Source organism: Helianthus annuus, chromosome 8, assembly GCF_002127325.2.
Source record: "Helianthus annuus cultivar XRQ/B chromosome 8, HanXRQr2.0-SUNRISE, whole genome shotgun sequence".
NCBI lineage: Eukaryota > Viridiplantae > Streptophyta > Magnoliopsida > Asterales > Asteraceae > Helianthus > Helianthus annuus.
Window position 1 is genome coordinate 154,572,050 of NC_035440.2, and position 21,375 is coordinate 154,593,424.

At 42.7% G+C, this 21,375-nt stretch overlaps 1 protein-coding gene across 1 annotated transcript in view; it reads right to left on the minus strand.

The window, feature by feature from the left end:
- Nucleotides 1-20,010, minus strand: part of LOC110870613 — a 32,792-nt gene extending 12,782 nt beyond the window's left edge. The window contains exon 1 of the mRNA XM_022119796.1: nt 19,568-20,010. Coding sequence (XP_021975488.1) covers nt 19,568-20,010 — 443 coding nt within the window. The remainder of the gene's footprint in view (nt 1-19,567) is intronic.
- Nucleotides 20,011-21,375: the final 1,365 nt, after the last annotated feature.

Here is a 21,375-nt window from a genome sequence, read left to right on the forward strand (position 1 = left end):
ATTTAGTGGGCCAGCCACTTTACTTGTTCATCGAAACACAAAACTCAAGATCAAAGAAACCAATACATACAAGAAATCACCACTGTATACTCTATTAATTTAATAAGGGATCATCATCGATTAAAACAATTATTAACAAGAATACCATACTGACATAACATATACTCTACATCAATAGTTAACATGAATATAGGATCACTAACCAAGGATTTAATCAGCCAAGATGATGTCTCGAATGGGAGTCTGTCCACAGCCGTCGCACAAACAGGTGGGGAAGTAGGGTTTGGTGATTGGTTTTTCTTTAAGGATTAATATCGAACATATAACTAGTTGTTACTGGGCCAAAGCCCATACTGTTTTTCGTTGGCCCCTTAATAGACGAAAACACTTGGTGTTTTCGTGAGGTGTGTGGGTGTTCGACAAAAGTTCCATCCTTTTATTAAGTGTACTAACATTATAATCATACAAAACATATATTACACTCACACTTAATGCACACCATATAATCGTACAAATCACAATACGATTTAACATATTACGAACGTATACAGTTGTGAACAAGCAAGTCGTGTAAACAAACAACCTAAACAATTAACGTGCAATTAATGCGAAGATGGAAATCTTGGAAACTCGAGTTGTCACATTATCCCCAACTTGAAAGAAATTTCGTCCCGAAATTTAGCATGCGGTTACTGAGGAAGCTAGGTAAGCTGTATTGTTCACTGGTTTTCCTGGGGTGTCACATCATCCCCCCGTTGATTTGGAATTTCGTCCCGAAATTCCGCAGTAGTAGCTTCAGTCTCAGTAGTGGTTGCATGGTTTTCGAATAACTGGGGATACTTGAGTTCCATTTGATCTTCACGTTCCCAGGTATACTCTGGGCCACGACGGGAGTTCCAACGAATTCGGACAAGAGGGATTCTCTCGTGTTTGAGGACCTTAACATCCCGGTTCGTGATTTCAACTGGTTCCTCGACGAACTGCAACCGTTCGTCGATATTGAGTTCCTTAAAAGGAGCTATGAGGGTCTCATCTGACAGGCATTTCTTCAGATTCGACACGTGCAATACGTTGTGAACTGCACCGAGTTCAGCTGGTAGGTTTAGTCTGTAGGCTACTTGGCCTATTCTTTCAGTGATTTCGAACGGTCCAACATACCGTGGATTGAGTTTGCCTCTTTTACCAAACTAACCACACCCTTCCAGGGTGAAACTTTGAGTAAAACCCGGTCCCCGACCTGAAATTCCAATGGCTTCCTACGCTTATCTGCGTGGCTTTTCTGGCGATCGCGAGCTGCCGCCATGCGTTGTCGTATCTGTGCAATTCGTTCAGTAGCGTCAACTACCATTTCTGGGCCTGTAATCTAACTATCCCCCACCTCTGCCCTACCGAGAGGTGACCGGCATTTACGTCCGTACAATGCCTCGAATGGAGCGGCTTGAATGCTGGTGTGATGACTGTTATTATATGAAAACTCCACTAATGGGAGGTGCTTTTCCCAGCTGTTGCCGAAATCGATAACACACGCCCGAAGCATGTCCTCTAGAGTTTGAATCGTGCGCTCAGACTGCCCATCCGTCTGAGGATGATACGTTGTGCTCATGTCTAATCGTGAGCCGAAAGATTTGTGCATCGCTTGCCATAGTTCTGACGTGAATCGTGCATCCCGATCCGAAATGATGGAGGTGGGCACCCCGTGCCTCGAAACAACTTCTTTAAGATTGATGTCTGCTAATGTAGAGAACTTATCCGTTCCTTTGATAGTCAAGAAATGTGCAGACTTTGTGAGTCGATCTACGATCACCCAAATAGTATTATTCCCGCGCTGGGATCTAGGCAGGCCAGTAACAAAATCCATGGAAATTTCTTCCCATTTCCACTGTGGTATCCTGGGTTGCTGGAGTAGGCCTGAGGGTTTCTGATACTCTGTCTTGACTCCAATAAATAGTTCTAATGTCGTGGTACACTTTATCCGACCCTGGATGTACCGAGTAGCGAGACTTGTGTGCTTCATCCATCACAAGTTCTCGTAAACCGCCGTATAGTGGGACCCAAATACGTCCTGTTACATAGTAGGCGCCGTCTTCCCTTTGTTCTAATTATTGCCTTGAGCCACGCAAAGCTTCATCCTTTACGTTTTCTGGTTTCAATGCTTCCACCCGAGCATCTCGTATTTGTGCAGGGAGATCAGACTGAATAGTGAGCTACAAAGCTCGTACGCGTCTAGGTAGAGTGTCCTTTCGACTGAAAGCGTCAGCCACAACATTGGCCTTTCCTGGATGGTACTTGATGGCGCATTCGTAATCATTAAGCAGTTCGGACCATTGTCGTTGACGCATGTTCAATTCCTTCTGCTTGAAGATATGCTCGAGACTCCTGTGATCGGTGTAAATAGGGCACTCGGTACCGTACAGGTAGTGTCGCCATATCTTAAGCGCGAAAACAACAGCTCCCAGCTCTAAATCGTGCGTCGTGTAATTCCGTTCGTGAACCTTGAGTTGGCGCGAAGCATAAGCATTGACCTTGTCGAGCTGCATTAACACACATCCAAAACCCTGGATGGATGCATCACAGTATACTACAAAATCGTCCGTGCCCTCTGGCAATGAGAGAATAGGTGCACTGCAAAGCCTATCCTTTAAGTACTGAAAAGCGGTTTCCTGAGAATCTCCCCAACGGTAGGTGACACCTTTCTGTGTCAGTAGTGTCACACCCCCAAAATCCACCTGCGGAGTATCACCGCTTGGGAGCGTGACTGACCAGGATCAAGCCATCAATCATATTGAACATAGCATAATATAAATAAAGTAATTCGTAAAACCCCGTTCAATACAATTGACGTTTCAAAACAATCATAGTATCAGTAGCGGAAGCATAAGTAAATAACCCAAGTAAACCATAAGTTCAATTATTCGAAATGTTTAAACATAGCGTTCTTAACCCACTGCCCACAACGTCCCGCTCCTCCAGTGCAAGCTCCATAAGTACCTAAGGTCCTGCAAGGCATGCAGCAGATAATCAACAAACTAGTTGAGCGAGTTCACAGTTTATAGTTTAGTTTGAGTAATAGTGCGTTTGTTCAATTAAGTTTCGTATCGTATCAGTTCCATCGCGGCCTCACCGGCATGTGTGCGAAGATTATGTTCGTTAGTTCGCGACCATAGTCTTTACCGACCAGGGTGTGTGCGAAGGCAATTTATCAGTTCGTTCGCGACCATAGTCTTTACCGACCAGGGTGGGTGCGAAGGCAGTTGAGTAGTTCGTAAGCATCAACAGTTTAATCGTTCGTTACAGTATCAAAGTATGCACAAGTAATCATCCAACCCATTCCCACCCTGGGAACCCATGCCTTGGCTGTGTGAACTCACCTTGGTTTGCTCGGTATGCTAAGTTATGCACTCACAATTAATTAATCACGTCCTAGTGTATGCACGTATAACAAATCAGTTCATGTTCAAAATGATACGCATGCAATTAATTGTTCACATTGCAGTCAGTTTGCATATCAGCACGGCACGTAGTATTGCACGTTCATCACTAAGCATGGCATGTCAATTAAATCAACGTATGTTCCACTGTTCAAACATTATTCAAAACCCTAGTATCCTTCGACTCATACTATCATCTTTCGAAAACAAGTGTCACAATGATCCTTCGGACCGAATGTCATGTTTCGGACCATGACATCTTTCGGTCCAAACTATCCTTCGGTCCAACTATCTGTCGGTCAACCAGTATCCTTCGGTCAACTATGGTTCGATCAGATTATGGTTCGGTCAAACTACCATGGTTCGAGCCATTGATATCTTTCGGTCATGGCAGTTACGTTTTATCCATTAACACAATTTCACTAATCAGTTATTGTCAACAGGATCAAACAAGCATAATCACAAGGTTTCACTCAAGAAACCTAATTTGATTAACAAGCATAACACTTTATCCTATACGATTCCGTTTTCAAAAACAGTGAACAATAACAATCCGTAGTGTATACATCACAACCAATCCACAAGCCTTATCATTAACCCTAATCACAACAGATCCAACTTGCATACAAATCCGATGAACATCCAAATCCTACCAATATGCACAACCGATTAACATACAACCCTAGTGTCTTTCAAAACATCCATACTAACCGATCATAAAAACACATATTGCAAAACGATTAGGCAATTATAACATTCATATCCCATTAACATACATAATCGATTAGCATACAAGTCCGATCAACAACATATTGTAAGGCGATCGATAAATCATGAAAGCATATACATTAAACACTAACCGATATTGAAAACAGGGAATTGATCAGCAAGAAGTCTCCGTAAGTTTGTGGTTGCCGTCACAAGTAAAGATGCTCTAGGGTTTTTAGAAAAATAACTACTGATTTCATGCATTCCCATATATACGTATCACAGTAATGGGCCAAGCCCATTGGAAAGACTGGGCCGAAACATATCGAAGGATATGTTTCGTGATCCTTCGGGCCGAACAATGTCGAAGGATATGTTTCGTGCTCGAAGGATATGTTTCGGGGTCGAAGGTTATCCTTCGTGGTCCTTCGAATCCTTCGAACTACATGTTATCCTTCAAGGGCTAGGTTAAAGTTAATATTATAATAATAACAATTCTAATATTATTTTCTATCACCACAAATAGTAACATATAGGCAAAACGACAATATACTCTATTAACACACAACTCGTATAATTCAAGTCCACAATCCAACAACTAAACAGTCAAAGTCAAAGTCAACGCGCAATAAATGCGAAAGTGAAAGTCAAACACTCGAGTTGTCACATTATCCCCAACTTAAAAGAAATTTCGTCCCGAAATTTAGTACGCACTTACTGAGGAAGCTAGGTATCGTTCACTGGTTTTCCTGGGGTGTCACATCATCCCCCCGTTGGTTTGGAATTTCGTCCCGAAATTCAGTAGTAGTAGCTTCAGCCTCAGAAGTGGATGCATTGGTTTCGAATAGCTGGGGGTACTTTTCTTTCATCTGGTCTTCGCGTTCCCATGTATACTCCGGGCCACGCTGGGAGTTCCAACGAACTCGAACAAGAGGGATTCTCTTGTGTTTGAGGACCTTAACATCCCGGTCCGTGATTTCAACTGGTTCCTCGACGAACTGCAACCGCTCGTCGATAGTGAGTTCCTTAAAAGGAACTATAAGGGTCTCATCTGATAGGCATTTCTTCAGATTCGACACGTGAAAAACATTGTGAACTGCACCGAGTTCAGCTGGTAGGTTTAATCTGTAGGCTACTTTGCCAATCTTTTCTAAGATTTCGAACGGTCCGACGTACCGCGGATTGAGTTTGCCCCGTTTACCAAAACGTACCACACCCTTCCAGGGTGAAACTTTCAATAAAACCCGGTCCCCGACCTCAAATTCCAATGGCTTTCTACGCTTGTCCGCGTAGGCTTTCTGACGGTCGCGTGCTGCCGCCATGCGTTGTCGTATCTGCGCTATCTTTTCCGTGGCGTCCACAACAATATCTGGACCCGTAATCTGACTATCCCCCACCTCTGCCCAACAGAGAGGTGACCGGCATTTACGTCCGTACAATGCCTCGAATGGAGCGGCTTGAATGCTGGTATGGTAACTGTTATTGTACGAGAACTCCACCAAAGGGAGGTGCTTTTCCCAGCCGTTGCCGAAATCGATAACACACGCTCGAAGCATGTCTTCTAGAGTTTGAATAGTTCGCTCAGACTGCCCATCCGTCTGAGGATGATATGCTGTGCTCATGTCTAATCGTGAGCCGAAGGATTTGTGCATCGCTTGCCAAAGCTCTGACGTGAATCGTGCATCGCGATCCGAAATAATAGAGGTGGGCACTCCGTGCCTCGAAACAACTTCTTTCATGTAGATGTCTGCTAGGGTAGAAAACTTATCCTTTTCTTTGATAGCCAAGAAGTGAGCAGATTTTGTGAGCCGATCAACGACCACCCAGATAGTGTCATTCCCACGCTGGGATCTAGGTAGGCCAGTAACAAAATCCATGGAAATTTGCTCCCATTTCCATTGTGGTATTTCTGGTTGCTGAAGTAGGCCTGATGGTTTCTGGTACTCGATTTTAACCCTTGCACAAGTTAAACACTTGCCGACGTAAGTTGCGATAAGAGCTTTCATGTTTGGCCACCAATAAGTTGTTCTGATATCGTGGTACATCTTATCCGACCCTGGATGTACCGAGTAGCGAGACTTGTGCGCTTCATCCATCACAAGTTCGCGTAAACCGCCATAAAGTGGGACCCAAATACGCCCCGTTACATAGTAGGCGCCGTCTTCCTTTTGTTCCATTTGTTGCCTTGAACCGCGCAAGGCTTCAGCCTTGACGTTTTCGGGTTTTAGTGCTTCTATCTGAGCAGCTCGTATCTGTGCAGGAAGACTGGACTGAATGGTAAGCTGTAGCGCTCGCACGCGCTTAGGTAGAGTGTCTTTCCGACTGAGGGCATCAGCCACAACATTGGCCTTGCCTGGATGATACTTGATGGCGCATTCATAGTCGTTTAGAAGTTCAACCCATCTCCGTTGACGCATATTCAAATCCTTTTGCTTAAGAATATGCTCGAGACTCCTGTGATCGGTGTAAATCGTGCACCTGGTACCGTACAGGTAGTGTCGCCATATCTTAAGCGCGAAAACAACAGCTCCCAGCTCTAAATCGTGCGTCGTGTAGTTCCGTTCATGAACCTTGAGTTGCCGAGAGGCGTATGCGATAACTTTATCCCGTTGCATCAATACACAACCAAGCCCTTGTATCGATGCGTCACAATAAACCACGAAGTCATCCGTGCCCTCGGGCAGTGAGAGAATAGGCGCGCTGCAAAGCCTATCCTTTAAGTACTGAAAAGCGGTCTCCTGCGTATTACCCCATCTGTAAACGACACCTTTCTGTGTAAGCATAGTGAGTGGTTGCGCGATCTTGGAGAAGTCTTTAATAAATCGCCTGTAGTAACCTGCCAAACCCAAGAATTGGCGTATTTCTGTCGGTGTACGTGGTGCTGGCCAGTTTCTGATCGAATCAACCTTGGATGGATCGACATGAATCCCATCCTTGTTTACCACATGGCCTAAGAAGTGGACTTCACGAAGCCAGAAGTCGCATTTTGAAAACTTTGCGTACAGTTGCTCTTTTCGAAGAAGTTCCAAGATAATACGTAGATGCTGCTCATGCTCCTCCTGACTCTTGGAGTAAATCAAAATGTCGTCGATGAAAACGATGACGAACTTGTCGAGATACGGTTTGCACACCCTGTTCATGAGATCCATGAAGACTGCAGGTGCGTTTGTAAGCCCGAATGGCATGACCAGAAACTCGTAGTGACCATAACGAGTTCTGAAAGCAGTTTTGGAGACGTCCTCATCCCGGACTCTCAGCTGATGATACCCTGACCTCAAATCGATCTTGGAATAGTAACACGACCCTTGCAACTGGTCGAATAAGTCGTCTATGCGTGGAAGAGGATAACGGTTCTTCACCGTCACCTTGTTGAGTTCACGGTAGTCGATACACATCCTGAACGTACCGTCTTTCTTCTTCACAAATAACACTGGAGCTCCCCAAGGCGAAGAGCTTGGACGAATAAAGCCCTTTTCCAAGAGCTCTTGTAGCTGCTTCGACAGTTCTTCCAGTTCGGTTGGAGCTAAACGATACGGTGCGCGGGCTATTGGTGCTGCTCCAGGAGCTAACTCAATCTGAAACTCGACTTGACGATGAGGAGGTAAACCAGGTAAATCTTCAGGAAACACTTGAGGAAAATCACGCACAACTGGTATATCCTCCAGCTTCTTTTCCTTAGCTGATGCGTCAGTGACAAGTGCCAGAATGGCAGTATGTCCCTTTCGTAAACATTTCTGCGCCTTTAGGAATGAGATGATGCCAACCACTGCACCACTCTTGTCACCTTGTACTTCGAGAGGTTCTTGACTGGAGCGAGGAATACGTATAACTTTTTCTTTGCATAAGATCTCCGCATGATGTTGGGATAACCAATCCATACCGATGACGACGTCGAAACTACCCAAAACTATGGGTATGAGATCAATCGAGAAAGTCTGACCCGCTAGAACAATACTACAACCCTTGACTACCTGTGCGGCTTCTACACTTTTACCATTTGCTAGTTCTACGACGTGTTTGGTGTCTAGAGGTGTTGGTGTACGTTTTAATAATTTACTCATTTTCAATGACATATAACTTGTATCAGCACCCGAATCAAATAAGACAGTAACGTAAATATCGTCGAGAAGAAACTTACCCATAACCACATTGGGATCATTCACTGCATCTCCTCGACCCAACACAAAAGCACGACCACGAGCTTCATTGCCGTTGTTGTTGTTGTTTCCCCCGTTGTTGTTGTTACCATTACCCTGATTGTTGTTATTCCCGTTGCCCTGGTTGTTGTTGTTATTGCGATTCTGGTTCAACTGGGGACAATCGCGTTTGTAGTGACCTTCAGCCCCACACTGGAAACACCCCCGGTTTCCACGCTGTGGCTGCTGCTGCTGATTCTGTGGAGCTGGCGGTGGAAGTTGCTGGTTCTGATTCACTGGTCGCGCGCTTCTACAATCTTTGGCCTCATGGCCCATCTTGTGGCACCTTTGACATTGACTCCTGCGACATCTTCCACTGTGGTGTTTGTTGCACCTGTTACACCACGGGTGATTTCCCTTATAACCACTATGTCCCTGACTGCCCGATGACTGCTGACTCGGACTCTGGTAATCGTTGGTGCGACGTTGCTGAGTTTGGGATTGAACAGACGCTGATCCCCTGCTGGAATCCCCGTCCCACTTTCTTTTATTCTCGCTGGGTGTGGCAGAAGTAGCAGCTGTTGGAGTGACTGAAGTAACAGCTGTAGCAGTAGCGCCGACACGCTTTGGCAGTTTGCCCTGGTCTACTGCCTGATCTGTGATGCGATGAGCGAGGCGCTGAATTTCTTGGATGTTGTTGAGGTTAGCCGACGTAACGTGGCTCTGTATTTCTGGTGCCAAACCTTTGAGATACAACTCAATTCGCTTGTATGGAGGATCTACCATAGTTGGGCACAGCACAGCCAACTCATTCGATCTTTTGGTGTAAGCTTCGATTTCCGAACCAACCATTTTCAAGTTATACAACTCGTCCTCCAACTTGTGAATGTCTTCTCTAGTGCAGTATTCCCTCTTGATCAGTTCTTTGAATTCATTCCAGGGTGTGGCGTTAGCAGCTGCCAACCCTAAAATCTGCACTTGTGCGTTCCACCAAGTGAGCGCAATCCCTTCAAGTGTGCCAGTGGCGAACTTCACCCTGCGAGCCTCAGGGCATTCACACATTTCGAAAACCGACTCGAGCTTTTCAAACCAGTGGAGGAGTCCAACTGCTCCCTCCGTGCCACTGAACGAGCTAGGACGACAATCCATGAAATTCTTGAATGTGCACCCAGGTTGTTGCTGAGCGGGTTGACCTATTGTGTACGAATAGGGCAAAGTTAAGTACGAGAATTAATGTAGGATCTAAAGATCCTAGTGTTTATACTGCAGGGTATACTACCTGCTTGGGCGGCTGCAACTGCCGCAGCAACGAGAGCCTCTAGCTGGGCTTGAGTCATGGTAATTCGTGCGGCCATTGATCTTCACATCAAAGGCAACATAAGTGAGAAAGGTTCGCGAATAGTGCGATGACAGAAGAGTGTAAGCACATAAGTATTCTCATGCAATGACAAGTCGTGAGCAAAGTAATGTAAGCATACTACGAGCAAAGTTCTATGCAATTCTAGCATGTAGGCAATAAACATAAACCTTATTACCTAGGATGTTGAGTCTTGCACGTGGAGCGAAGCGTCGTTGTGGATCGTTGAGAGCACTGTTCTGGTTATAGTCTGGTTTTAATAAAAACGTTTTTCACATATTAAAACCAAGTTCTCTATAACCAATGGCTCTGATACCAATCTGTCACACCCCCAAAATCCACCTGCGGAGTATCACCGCTTGGGAGCGTGACTGACCAGGATCAAGCCATCAATCATATTGAACATAGCATAATATAAATAAAGTAATTCGTAAAACCCCGTTCAATACAATTGACGTTTCAAAACAATCATAGTATCAGTAGCGGAAGCATAAGTAAATAACCCAAGTAAACCATAAGTTCAATTATTCGAAATGTTTAAACATAGCGTTCTTAACCCACTGCCCACAACGTCCCGCTCCTCCAGTGCAAGCTCCATAAGTACCTAAGGTCCTGCAAGGCATGCAGCAGATAATCAACAAACTAGTTGAGCGAGTTCACAGTTTATAGTTTAGTTTGAGTAATAGTGCGTTTGTTCAATTAAGTTTCGTATCGTATCAGTTCCATCGCGGCCTCACCGGCATGTGTGCGAAGATTATGTTCGTTAGTTCGCGACCATAGTCTTTACCGACCAGGGTGTGTGCGAAGGCAATTTATCAGTTCGTTCGCGACCATAGTCTTTACCGACCAGGGTGGGTGCGAAGGCAGTTGAGTAGTTCGTAAGCATCAACAGTTTAATCGTTCGTTACAGTATCAAAGTATGCACAAGTAATCATCCAACCCATTCCCACCCTGGGAACCCATGCCTTGGCTGTGTGAACTCACCTTGGTTTGCTCGGTATGCTAAGTTATGCACTCACAATTAATTAATCACGTCCTAGTGTATGCACGTATAACAAATCAGTTCATGTTCAAAATGATACGCATGCAATTAATTGTTCACATTGCAGTCAGTTTGCATATCAGCACGGCACGTAGTATTGCACGTTCATCACTAAGCATGGCATGTCAATTAAATCAACGTATGTTCCACTGTTCAAACATTATTCAAAACCCTAGTATCCTTCGACTCATACTATCATCTTTCGAAAACAAGTGTCACAATGATCCTTCGGACCGAATGTCATGTTTCGGACCATGACATCTTTCGGTCCAAACTATCCTTCGGTCCAACTATCTGTCGGTCAACCAGTATCCTTCGGTCAACTATGGTTCGATCAGATTATGGTTCGGTCAAACTACCATGGTTCGAGCCATTGATATCTTTCGGTCATGGCAGTTACGTTTTATCCATTAACACAATTTCACTAATCAGTTATTGTCAACAGGATCAAACAAGCATAATCACAAGGTTTCACTCAAGAACCCTAATTTGATTAACAAGCATAACACTTTATCCTATACGATTCCGTTTTCAAAAACAGTGAACAATAACAATCCGTAGTGTATACATCACAACCAATCCACAAGCCTTATCATTAACCCTAATCACAACAGATCCAACTTGCATACAAATCCGATGAACATCCAAATCCTACCAATATGCACAACCGATTAACATACAACCCTAGTGTCTTTCAAAACATCCATACTAACCGATCATAAAAACACATATTGCAAAACGATTAGGCAATTATAACATTCATATCCCATTAACATACATAATCGATTAGCATACAAGTCCGATCAACAACATATTGTAAGGCGATCGATAAATCATGAAAGCATATACATTAAACACTAACCGATATTGAAAACAGGGAATTGATCAGCAAGAAGTCTCCGTAAGTTTGTGGTTGCCGTCACAAGTAAAGATGCTCTAGGGTTTTTAGAAAAATAACTACTGATTTCATGCATTCCCATATATACGTATCACAGTAATGGGCCAAGCCCATTGGAAAGACTGGGCCGAAACATATCGAAGGATATGTTTCGTGATCCTTCGGGCCGAACAATGTCGAAGGATATGTTTCGTGCTCGAAGGATATGTTTCGGGGTCGAAGGTTATCCTTCGTGGTCCTTCGAATCCTTCGAACTACATGTTATCCTTCAAGGGCTAGGTTAAAGTTAATATTATAATAATAACAATTCTAATATTATTTTCTATCACCACAAATAGTAACATATAGGCAAAACGACAATATACTCTATTAACACACAACTCGTATAATTCAAGTCCACAATCCAACAACTAAACAGTCAAAGTCAAAGTCAACGCGCAATAAATGCGAAAGTGAAAGTCAAACACTCGAGTTGTCACAAGTAGCGTAAGCGGCTGTGCGATCTTCGAAAAGTCTTTGATGAATCGCCTGTAGTAACCCGCCAAACCCAAGAATTGGCGTATTTCCGTCGGTGTACGCGGTGCAGGCCAGTTCCTGATCGAATCTACCTTGGATGGATCGACATGAATCCCATCCCTGTTCACCACGTGGCCTAAGAAGTGGACTTCACGAAGCCAGAAGTCGCATTTGGAAAACTTTGCGTACAACTGTTCCTTTCGAAGGAGTTCCAAAATCAATCGTAAATGCTGCTCGCGTTCCTCTTGACTCATGGAGTAGATCAGGATGTCGTCGATGAAAACGATGACGAACTTGTCTAGATAGGGTTTGCACACCCTGTTCATAAGATCCATGAAAACTGCAGGCGTGTTCGTAAGCCGAAATGGCATGACTAGGAACTCGTAATGGCTGCAGCGAGTTCTGAATGCTATCTTGGAGACGTCCTCATCCCGGACTCTCCGCTGATGATAACCAGACCTTAGATCAACCTTGGAGTAGTAACTCGACCTTTGCAACTGGTCGAATAAGTCGTCAATGCGTGGAAGAGGATAACGGCTCTTCACTTTGACCTTGTTCAGTTCACGGTAATCAATTTCACATCCTGAAGGTGCCATCCTTCTTTTTCACCGGTAATTGGTATCCAATAGTTCTTGTAGCTCCCCAAGGCGAAGAGATAGGTCGGGCAAATCCCTTATCCAAGATTTCTTGTAGCTGCGTCGATAGTTCTTCCGATTCTGGTGGAGCTAAGCGATACGGTGCTCGAGCTATGGGTGCTGCTCCAGGAGCTAACTCAATCTGGAATTCGACTTGACGATGAGGCGGTAAACCGGGTAAATCTTCAGGAAACACCTGAGGAAAGTCATGTACAACTGGGATATCCTCCAACTTCTTTTCCTTTACTGATGCGTCAGTGACAAGTGCCAGAATGGCCGTGTGCCCCTTTCGTAAACATTTCTGCGCCTTTAAGAAGGAGATGATGCCAACCACAGCACCACTCTTGTCGCCTTGAACTTCGAGAGGTTCTTGACCAGAACGAGGAATGCGAACAATCTTTTCTTTGCATAGGATTTCTGCTTGCTGTTGCTGCCGGCGATTCCGATTTGCAGGTCGTGGGCTCCTGAATCCTTAGCTTCATGGCCCATCTTGAGACACCTCTGGCAACGTCTCTCGTTGCACTAACCACCGTGGTGTCTGTTGCATTAGTTACACATTGGGTGAATTCCCCGATATCCACCCTGCCCCTGACCACCAGAAGTTGGCTGACTCGGCTCTGGTGATCGCTATTCTTGCGCTGCTGCTGTGTTTGAGACCGAACGGTAGCTGAACCCTTGCTGGAATACCCATCCCATTTCCGCTTGTTGTCACTAGGAGTAGCGGGAGTAGCATAAGTGGTAGCGGTAGTAATAGCGCTGATACAACTAGGCAGCGCGATTCCTTCCAAAGTACCAGTGGCGTACTTGAGCCTGCGAGCCTCAGGGCATTCACACATATCGAATACCGACTCGAGCTTCCCAAACCAATGGAGTAGTCCCACTGCTCCTTCTGTGCCACTGAATGTGCTTGGACGACAGTCCATGAAGTTCTTGAATGTGCAGACAGGTTGCTATGCGTTCTGACCCGTTGCCCGAGGAAGATAGGTCAAGGTTATGCGCGAGAGTTGGGCCACGAGAGTAGGATCTAACGTCCTAGGATAGGTTTGGAATAGCAGGTTATACCTCCTGCTGGTGCGGCTGCAAGCGCCGCAGCAACTTGTTCGTTAATGAGAGCCGTCAACTGGGCTTGAGTCATGTTAACACATCCAGACATGATCGAACAGTAAAGGTAGCATAAGTATGAATGGTTCGCGAGTAGTGCGATGACAGAAAAGTGTAGGCACATAGGTGTTCTCAAGCAGTAACAAGTAGTGAGCAAAGTAATGTAAGCATACTACGAGCAAAGTTCTATGCAGTTCTAGCTAGCAGGTAATAAACATAAACCTTATTACCTAGGATGTTGAGTCTTGCACGTGGAGCGAAGCGTCGTTGTGGATCGTTGAGAGCACTGTTTTGGTTATAGTCTGGTTTTAATAAAAACGTTTTCCCATATTAAAACCAAGTTCTCTATAACCAATGGCTCTGATACCAATCTGTCACACCCCCAAAATCCACGTGCGGAGTATCACCGCTTGGGAGCGTGATTGACCAGGATCAAGCCACCAATCATATAGAACATTGTATATAGTTAAAGTAATAACAATTAAACCAAACCAATTCCATATGAAAGGTGTTTTCAAAACGTAAGTAAGTTAACATTGTTTAGCGGAAGCGTATAATCGAAACCCAACATAATTAAGTACGAAACGTCATAAGTGTTTAATAAGATAATCACGATCCAAGCCCACAATGACCAGCTCCTCCATGTGCAAGCTACATGTACCTAACGACCTGCAAGGCATGTAACAGAGGATCAACAACTAGTTGAGCGAGTTCACAGAAAGTAAATGCGTAATAGTAAATTCGTATGTAACAGGTGGCTCTACTGGGCCGTTAGTACGTTCTATTGGTGGGAGCTTCCCATGTTGTATAACCACTAGACTACTCGTAACCATAAGTATCCTTCACAACCGAGGATAGTAGTGAGAATAAGTACACGTAGGTTTTACGTGTGTATCCTTCACAACCGAGGATAGTAGTAAGTATAAATACACGTAGGTTTTACGTGCGTATCCTTCACAACCGAGGATAGTAGTAAGTATAAGTACACGTAGGTTTTACGTGCGTATCCTTCACAACCGAGGATAGTAGTAAGTATAAGTACACGTAGGTTGTAAGTATGTGTCCTGCACAACCGAGGACAGTGAATAGCATAAGTATGTGTCCTGCACAACTGAGGACAGTGGTATGGTAGTCTAGTATTAGTGTCAGTACGAATCTATTCAATCTCATTCCTTCAATCCCATTCCCAAGCCCTTGGGAATCCCATGCCTTAGTAAGGGTGTGAACTCACCTTGGTTTGCTCGGTATGCTAGGTTATGCGCTCACAAGTAATCAGTCAAGTCCTATTGTGTGCATGAGTAATAAATCAGTTCATGTTCGTAATGATACGCAGGCAATCTATGTCACAAAGCGTTTGACGGCTAACTTCATGTATCACATAAGCATTCCACCCTATTCATGCAATATATACGCTCATATAATGTTTTTCATTATATTCTACTCTAGTTACTCATTAATATGCCTTACTTGGTTAACAGTTTAATAAGGTTAACATATATTACGCAATACAGTCATCACTAGCTGATAACAGTGTCACTAATATCACATAAGGAAATCGGATACGATCATATGTTTGAAATTCGCACAACATCATCACTTTAACAAAAAATCGGACCACTACCCTTTACAAGAATAAAAGTCGGACAAGTTATCTAGGCACAAGGGTCGGATAACATAGCTTAAAACTCGGACAAAGGTTTGGCCAAACACTAAGCTTCGGACCATGGGGGTGGGGTCTAAACTCGGACACACACAATGTGATAAAGGTCGGACCATAAGGGTCGTGAAACTCGGACCCCTATGTTTTGTTAAAAAAAAAGTCGGACAATGGGTTGGGCAACATAACTCGGACCATTATCATTATGCAGAGATATTAATTCATCACATACGTATTTACAAAAGTACTAACCGCAATCACATCCAATCATATTATTCATGTTAACAAAAATCAAAGTTGAACAAATACACCATCACATGCTTCCTGACAACTCCAATATCTTAATCATCACTATACCAACAATTGATCATCCAATTTATCCATAATGGCCGACACTTGTACTTTGTTTTCATGTTTCCATTGGACCAACATAAGCACAATAACCAATATGCTCAAATAAACTAACACACCACTATTGAATGTAATAGGATAATTGGCCCATATAAAGGTCCTATTACATGCACAAACATATATATGAACCCTAATATTCAAAGAACAATTTGCATATGGTGGCCGACATATATATAGTGCCTTCAAAGTGTCTATTGGACCAAATTATATAGTAGCCATACCTTTAGTCACTTGATACCTACATATATTTCAGCAAATTGATAAAGCATTAAGAGGATGGTCATGATTTGACCGATTATTATTCTTTTATTTATTATTATTATTATTTTTTTTAATAGAGGGTTTTCAGTCTTAAAATATTGGCCATAGAATTCAATCAACTCAATAAGTTCTTGGCCGACAACTGATGTTTTCTAGATCAGTTCTTGACATGCGATTGGACCAAAAAAAAACATCAGTTATCTCACATGTAAATTTAATAAGGGATCATGCTATTTGCATTTAGTGGGCCAGCCACTTTACTTGTTCATCGAAACACAAAACTCAAGATCAAAGAAACCAATACATACAAGAAATCACCACTGTATACTCTATTAATTTAATAAGGGATCATCATCGATTAAAACAATTATTAACAAGAATACCATACTGACATAACATATACTCTACATCAATAGTTAACATGAATATAGGATCACTAACCAAGGATTTAATCAGCCAAGATGATGTCTCGAATGGGAGTCTGTCCACAGCCGTCGCACAAACAGGTGGGGAAGTAGGGTTTGGTGATTGGTTTTTCTTTAAGGATTAATATCGAACATATAACTAGTTGTTACTGGGCCGAAGCCCATACTGTTTTTCGTTGGCCCCTTAATAGACGAAAACACTTGGTGTTTTCGTGAGGTGTGTGGGTGTTCGACAAAAGTTCCATCCTTTTATTAAGTGTACTAACATTATAATCATACAAAACATATATTACACTCACACTTAATGCACACCATATAATCGTACAAATCACAATACGATTTAACATATTACGAACGTATACAGTTGTGAACAAGCAAGTCGTGTAAACAAACAACCTAAACAATTAACGTGCAATTAATGCGAAGATGGAAATCTTGGAAACTCGAGTTGTCACAGTGCATACCAAATTTCGGGACGAAATTTCTTTTTAGTTGGGGATAATGTGACAACTCGTACTTTAGACTTATATTGTAACGTTACATGCTTATGTGTGCTACATTAATTGGTTTAATGTTATGTGAGTGTATTTATTATGTTATGATTATGTGATTACATTACTTGACCGAATCGCACAACACCGTTCAATCGCACAAGCCCATTTGGGCTACACTTTGCATTCGGATCAATGAGTAGCCGAGTTGGGCTCGGCCCACTCCCCTTTCACGCAAACAAACACCCTTAGGGGGTTGTTCTTTCATTTGTTACAAACATAACACACACACAAACCCTAGACTTCCTTCTCTCTCTCTCGTTTGCTTGGAACCTGACGGCACACACACCCTTACTATCGAAGATCTTACCTTTCAATCGGATCATTCTCTCGTCGTTTGATTCTAATCGGTTAGTATATTGTTATTGTTTTCCTTGTTAAATGTTGATATGATATCATGCTAGACAAAACCGATTAGGATCGTATATGTGATATTAAGCTAAACCGATTTGATGTTGCTATGCCTTGCATGCGAGTTGATAATGTTGATTTCTATTGATGTTCTTGTTAACTGGATCGCTTAAATGTCATGTATGATTAACATAAGAATTGATGACCTTGTGATGTTATCGAATAAATAAACAATCGGCTGTGATTTGATATCGGATGAATGGTGATAATTGTTATGTAATCAGCTCATATGTGAAGATGTTAATGTTCGTATAAATCGGATAGTTTAAAAGTTATAAGATGTTGTTCATGTTTGTTTAGATTAGGGTTCATAAGGATTTGAAGGTGAAAACCATGTTTGATCGATTTATGCTAACTAAACTAATTGGAAACTTGTTAATTGATAAGTGTGAATAAGGAAACTTGATAAATGATGTAACTAATTTAGCATGATTTTCGGGAAGTTTAAACGAATCGCACAAGGTCTCTTGATCGTACAAGAGGCCCACACGTACAAGGCTTGGATCGCACACGGCTGCCTATCACACAAGATCTCTCGGATCACACAAGGCAGCTGGATCGTACAAGCCCTCATTGGATCGCACAAGTTATATTTCTTGATGGCTTTTGGGCCGCACATGTATGCTGAATATTTATATACTGTTGGGCCTTGAAGCCCAAGTCACAAGCGCACAATCCAATCAGGATCGCACAAGTCCGTCCGATCGCACAAGATCACTACGTGTTGTTGGGCCGAGACCTTTATGTTTGATTTGTTATATAATTGGGCCGCATATGTTATTGGATCACTTACACCATTTGGGCCGGTACATGTTGGATCACACAACATGTTGTGGATCGCACAACATGTTGGGCCGTTTATATTTGGGCTAATAGTTTAAACGCACAAGTATGATTTCATTGTACTCTTGACTGCTAAGATGTTGCCATGACCAATACGTGATTATTAACGTGTTAACTTGTATGATTTATACGTGCATTACTTGAAGTCAAAACCTGACTCATATGATAACCCTGTTAGGACGTGATTGATCACTGTTAGTTCAAGAACCCTCTTCTTCAGTGTATCTGCCGAGCAATCCAAGGTGAGTTCACACAGCCAAGGCATGGGGTTCCTAGGGTGGGAATGGGATTGGATGATTGTTTCGTGCGTACCTAGTTAATGGAACCTAATGATATGGTCCTCAGGGTGAGGATGGTAAATGTTAAGATACGGCTAGACTAGTATACTTACTTGAACTGATCTTCGCACACACGCCAAGGGTTGGCTGCGATATTATGACTGATCTTCGCACACATGCCTTAGGGAGGCTGCGAACTATACTTACTAAACTTCGCACACATGCCAGGGTGGCCAGCGATACAAATATACATAGTCTAGAATACTTGAGAACTTTCCTTAATCTTCGCATACACGCCTAGAGGGCCCGCGATGGAAACTAATACTATACATGAACAATGAACGAACATAATACGACTCGTACTATTACTATTACTGAACTTACTTTCTGTGAACTCGCTCAACTAGTTGTTGACTCTCTGCTGCATGCCTCGCAGGACCTTAGGTACATTATGGAGCTTGCACAAGGAGGAGCGGGTCGTTGTGGACAAGGATTCGTGAATACTATCTGAACACTTATGACATTTGAACTTATAACTTATTTTGGGTTTTCATTATTATGCTTCCGCTACTTAAACAAAGTTTGGTTTTGAACATCAATCATGTCGTGACGAATTACTTTATCTAATTATACTATTAAATGCTATGTTTGATATGATTGATGGCTTGATCCTGGTCACGTCACGCCTCCAAGCGGTGATACTCCGCGGGTGGATTTTGGGGGTGTGACATCCAACTCGTGGGCTTCAATCTTCTCGATGAATGAGCTGAGGTTGAGATTCACAAAATCAGAATTGTTCTTCAGCATCATTAGATAAGTGCCCCACTCATCATATGGAAGAGCATCATACAATTTATCAATCCACTCTTCATTCGTCTTTGTAATTTCCAAACGCTTCATTTCAACTACAGATGACAATATCGTTCGATTAACTGCTTTGTTGTCTCTCCTTTAATCCCAGTAAAAATATCGAATTCCTTCTTGATTAAAGCCTTCTTGCTTTTAATCATCGAAACACTGCCTTGGAATTTCAGCTTCAACGCTTGCCACATCGACTGAGAATTATCTTCATGTTGCAGTAAAACGAGAATATCTTCCTTGATGGCTTGTTGCAGAATGCTCACCATCTTCTTTTCAGCTTTGAAATCAATCTGTTTCGTTTCCGTTAGACTCCCGATACCCTTTTCCAATCCCATACCGTTAACTGGTGGCACATACTTTGCTTCTATTTTCATCCAACACTCAAAGTGATTGGCTTGCACCCAGTTTTTGAAACGGCCGGACCAACCCACATATTCATCTAAACTCATGAGCTTTGGTGGCTTTTGCATAGTCCCCAACTCGTTTTCCATGTTAACGTTCTGCACTATACTCGCCGGACTTTGTGTAGCCGTCAAACCACTTCCCGCAAACAAGTTATAAAAATCTTGATGTTCCATTTTTAGTGACAAATTTCAAAAAATGTTTAACTTTTTGATTAACATGTTGTTTTTATCGAAAACTTTTAACACATACTGAGTTTCCAACACTCGATCACATACGAAATAGACTAAACACTCAAAATATGGTTTTTACACTAAAACAGGTCGTATAAGCGAAATCAGAATTTATGTGTTGTTATGAGCGAAACCACTTAATTGATCACGAAAGCGAAACCAGGTAATGTCCTAATAAGCGAGACCACTTAATGACCTTAAGAGCGGAACCACTAAAATGACTAATAAGCGAAACCACTCGAGCGAAACCTCAAAATGACACTTGGAGCGAAACCTACGAGCGAAACCTCTCAAATGACCTTATGAGCGAAACTATACGAGCGAAACCTCTGGTTTCTAATGCCGTAAAAGCGAAACCTCTCAAGATGACACAAAAACGAAACCTATTCATGAGCCATTTTAGGTCACTTTTAAGCTGATTTTAGGTCTGAAAATCTCAAGGGTTTGTTATTAACCAGTTTTACACTATATATCTAAATCTCAGTCCATTTTGTCTGTCAGAAAGGTCTGAAACTCAAAAAGTGGTAGAAAAAGGCTTTGATTCGGGTCAACTAGCTCACAACTAGCTTTGATACCAATTGTAGGACCGTATTTGTCACACCCTGGCTTTGCGGAAGCGTGGTTAATTTGGTGTGACTTCTTAGTACCATAGCTTAATCATAACAAGCTATATGATTTAAAAACATGCAAGAATCATCCATTAAGTTTTTAAAACCAAATACAGTACCATTGTTTTAAAACGGGAAACACCCTAACAACCATAATCTCGTTCAACAAACATTACAAACTTAACCATAACATAAACACAGTTTAAGGACTGTGACTTGTCCAGGAAAGAGTCACATTCCCTAAACCCCGGATGATCTTGGAAACTAGTGCAGCGGGAAAACATGCCATACCGTGCCAGATCTTTTAATTCCCTGAAATACATGTAAGTTGAAAAATCAACAATAATGTTGAGCGAGTTCATGTGTAAGTGAGTAAATAAACCTTTGTATTTATCAAAAATCCTGGTATGTAGCAAATAAGGAAAAAGAGATCACCAATGGTTTGCAAGGCCATTGATATGTGTGAAATGCAAGTAGGAAGGCTCAAACCTAGCAGATTTATGCGTCGGGTACAAAGTCATCCCGAGGTCCGTTATGCTGGGCCTGGGACTGGGCTCGCTACACCCAAATAGATCTATCGCTCCTGCCCCTCGGTCCTACCCTGAGGATCAAT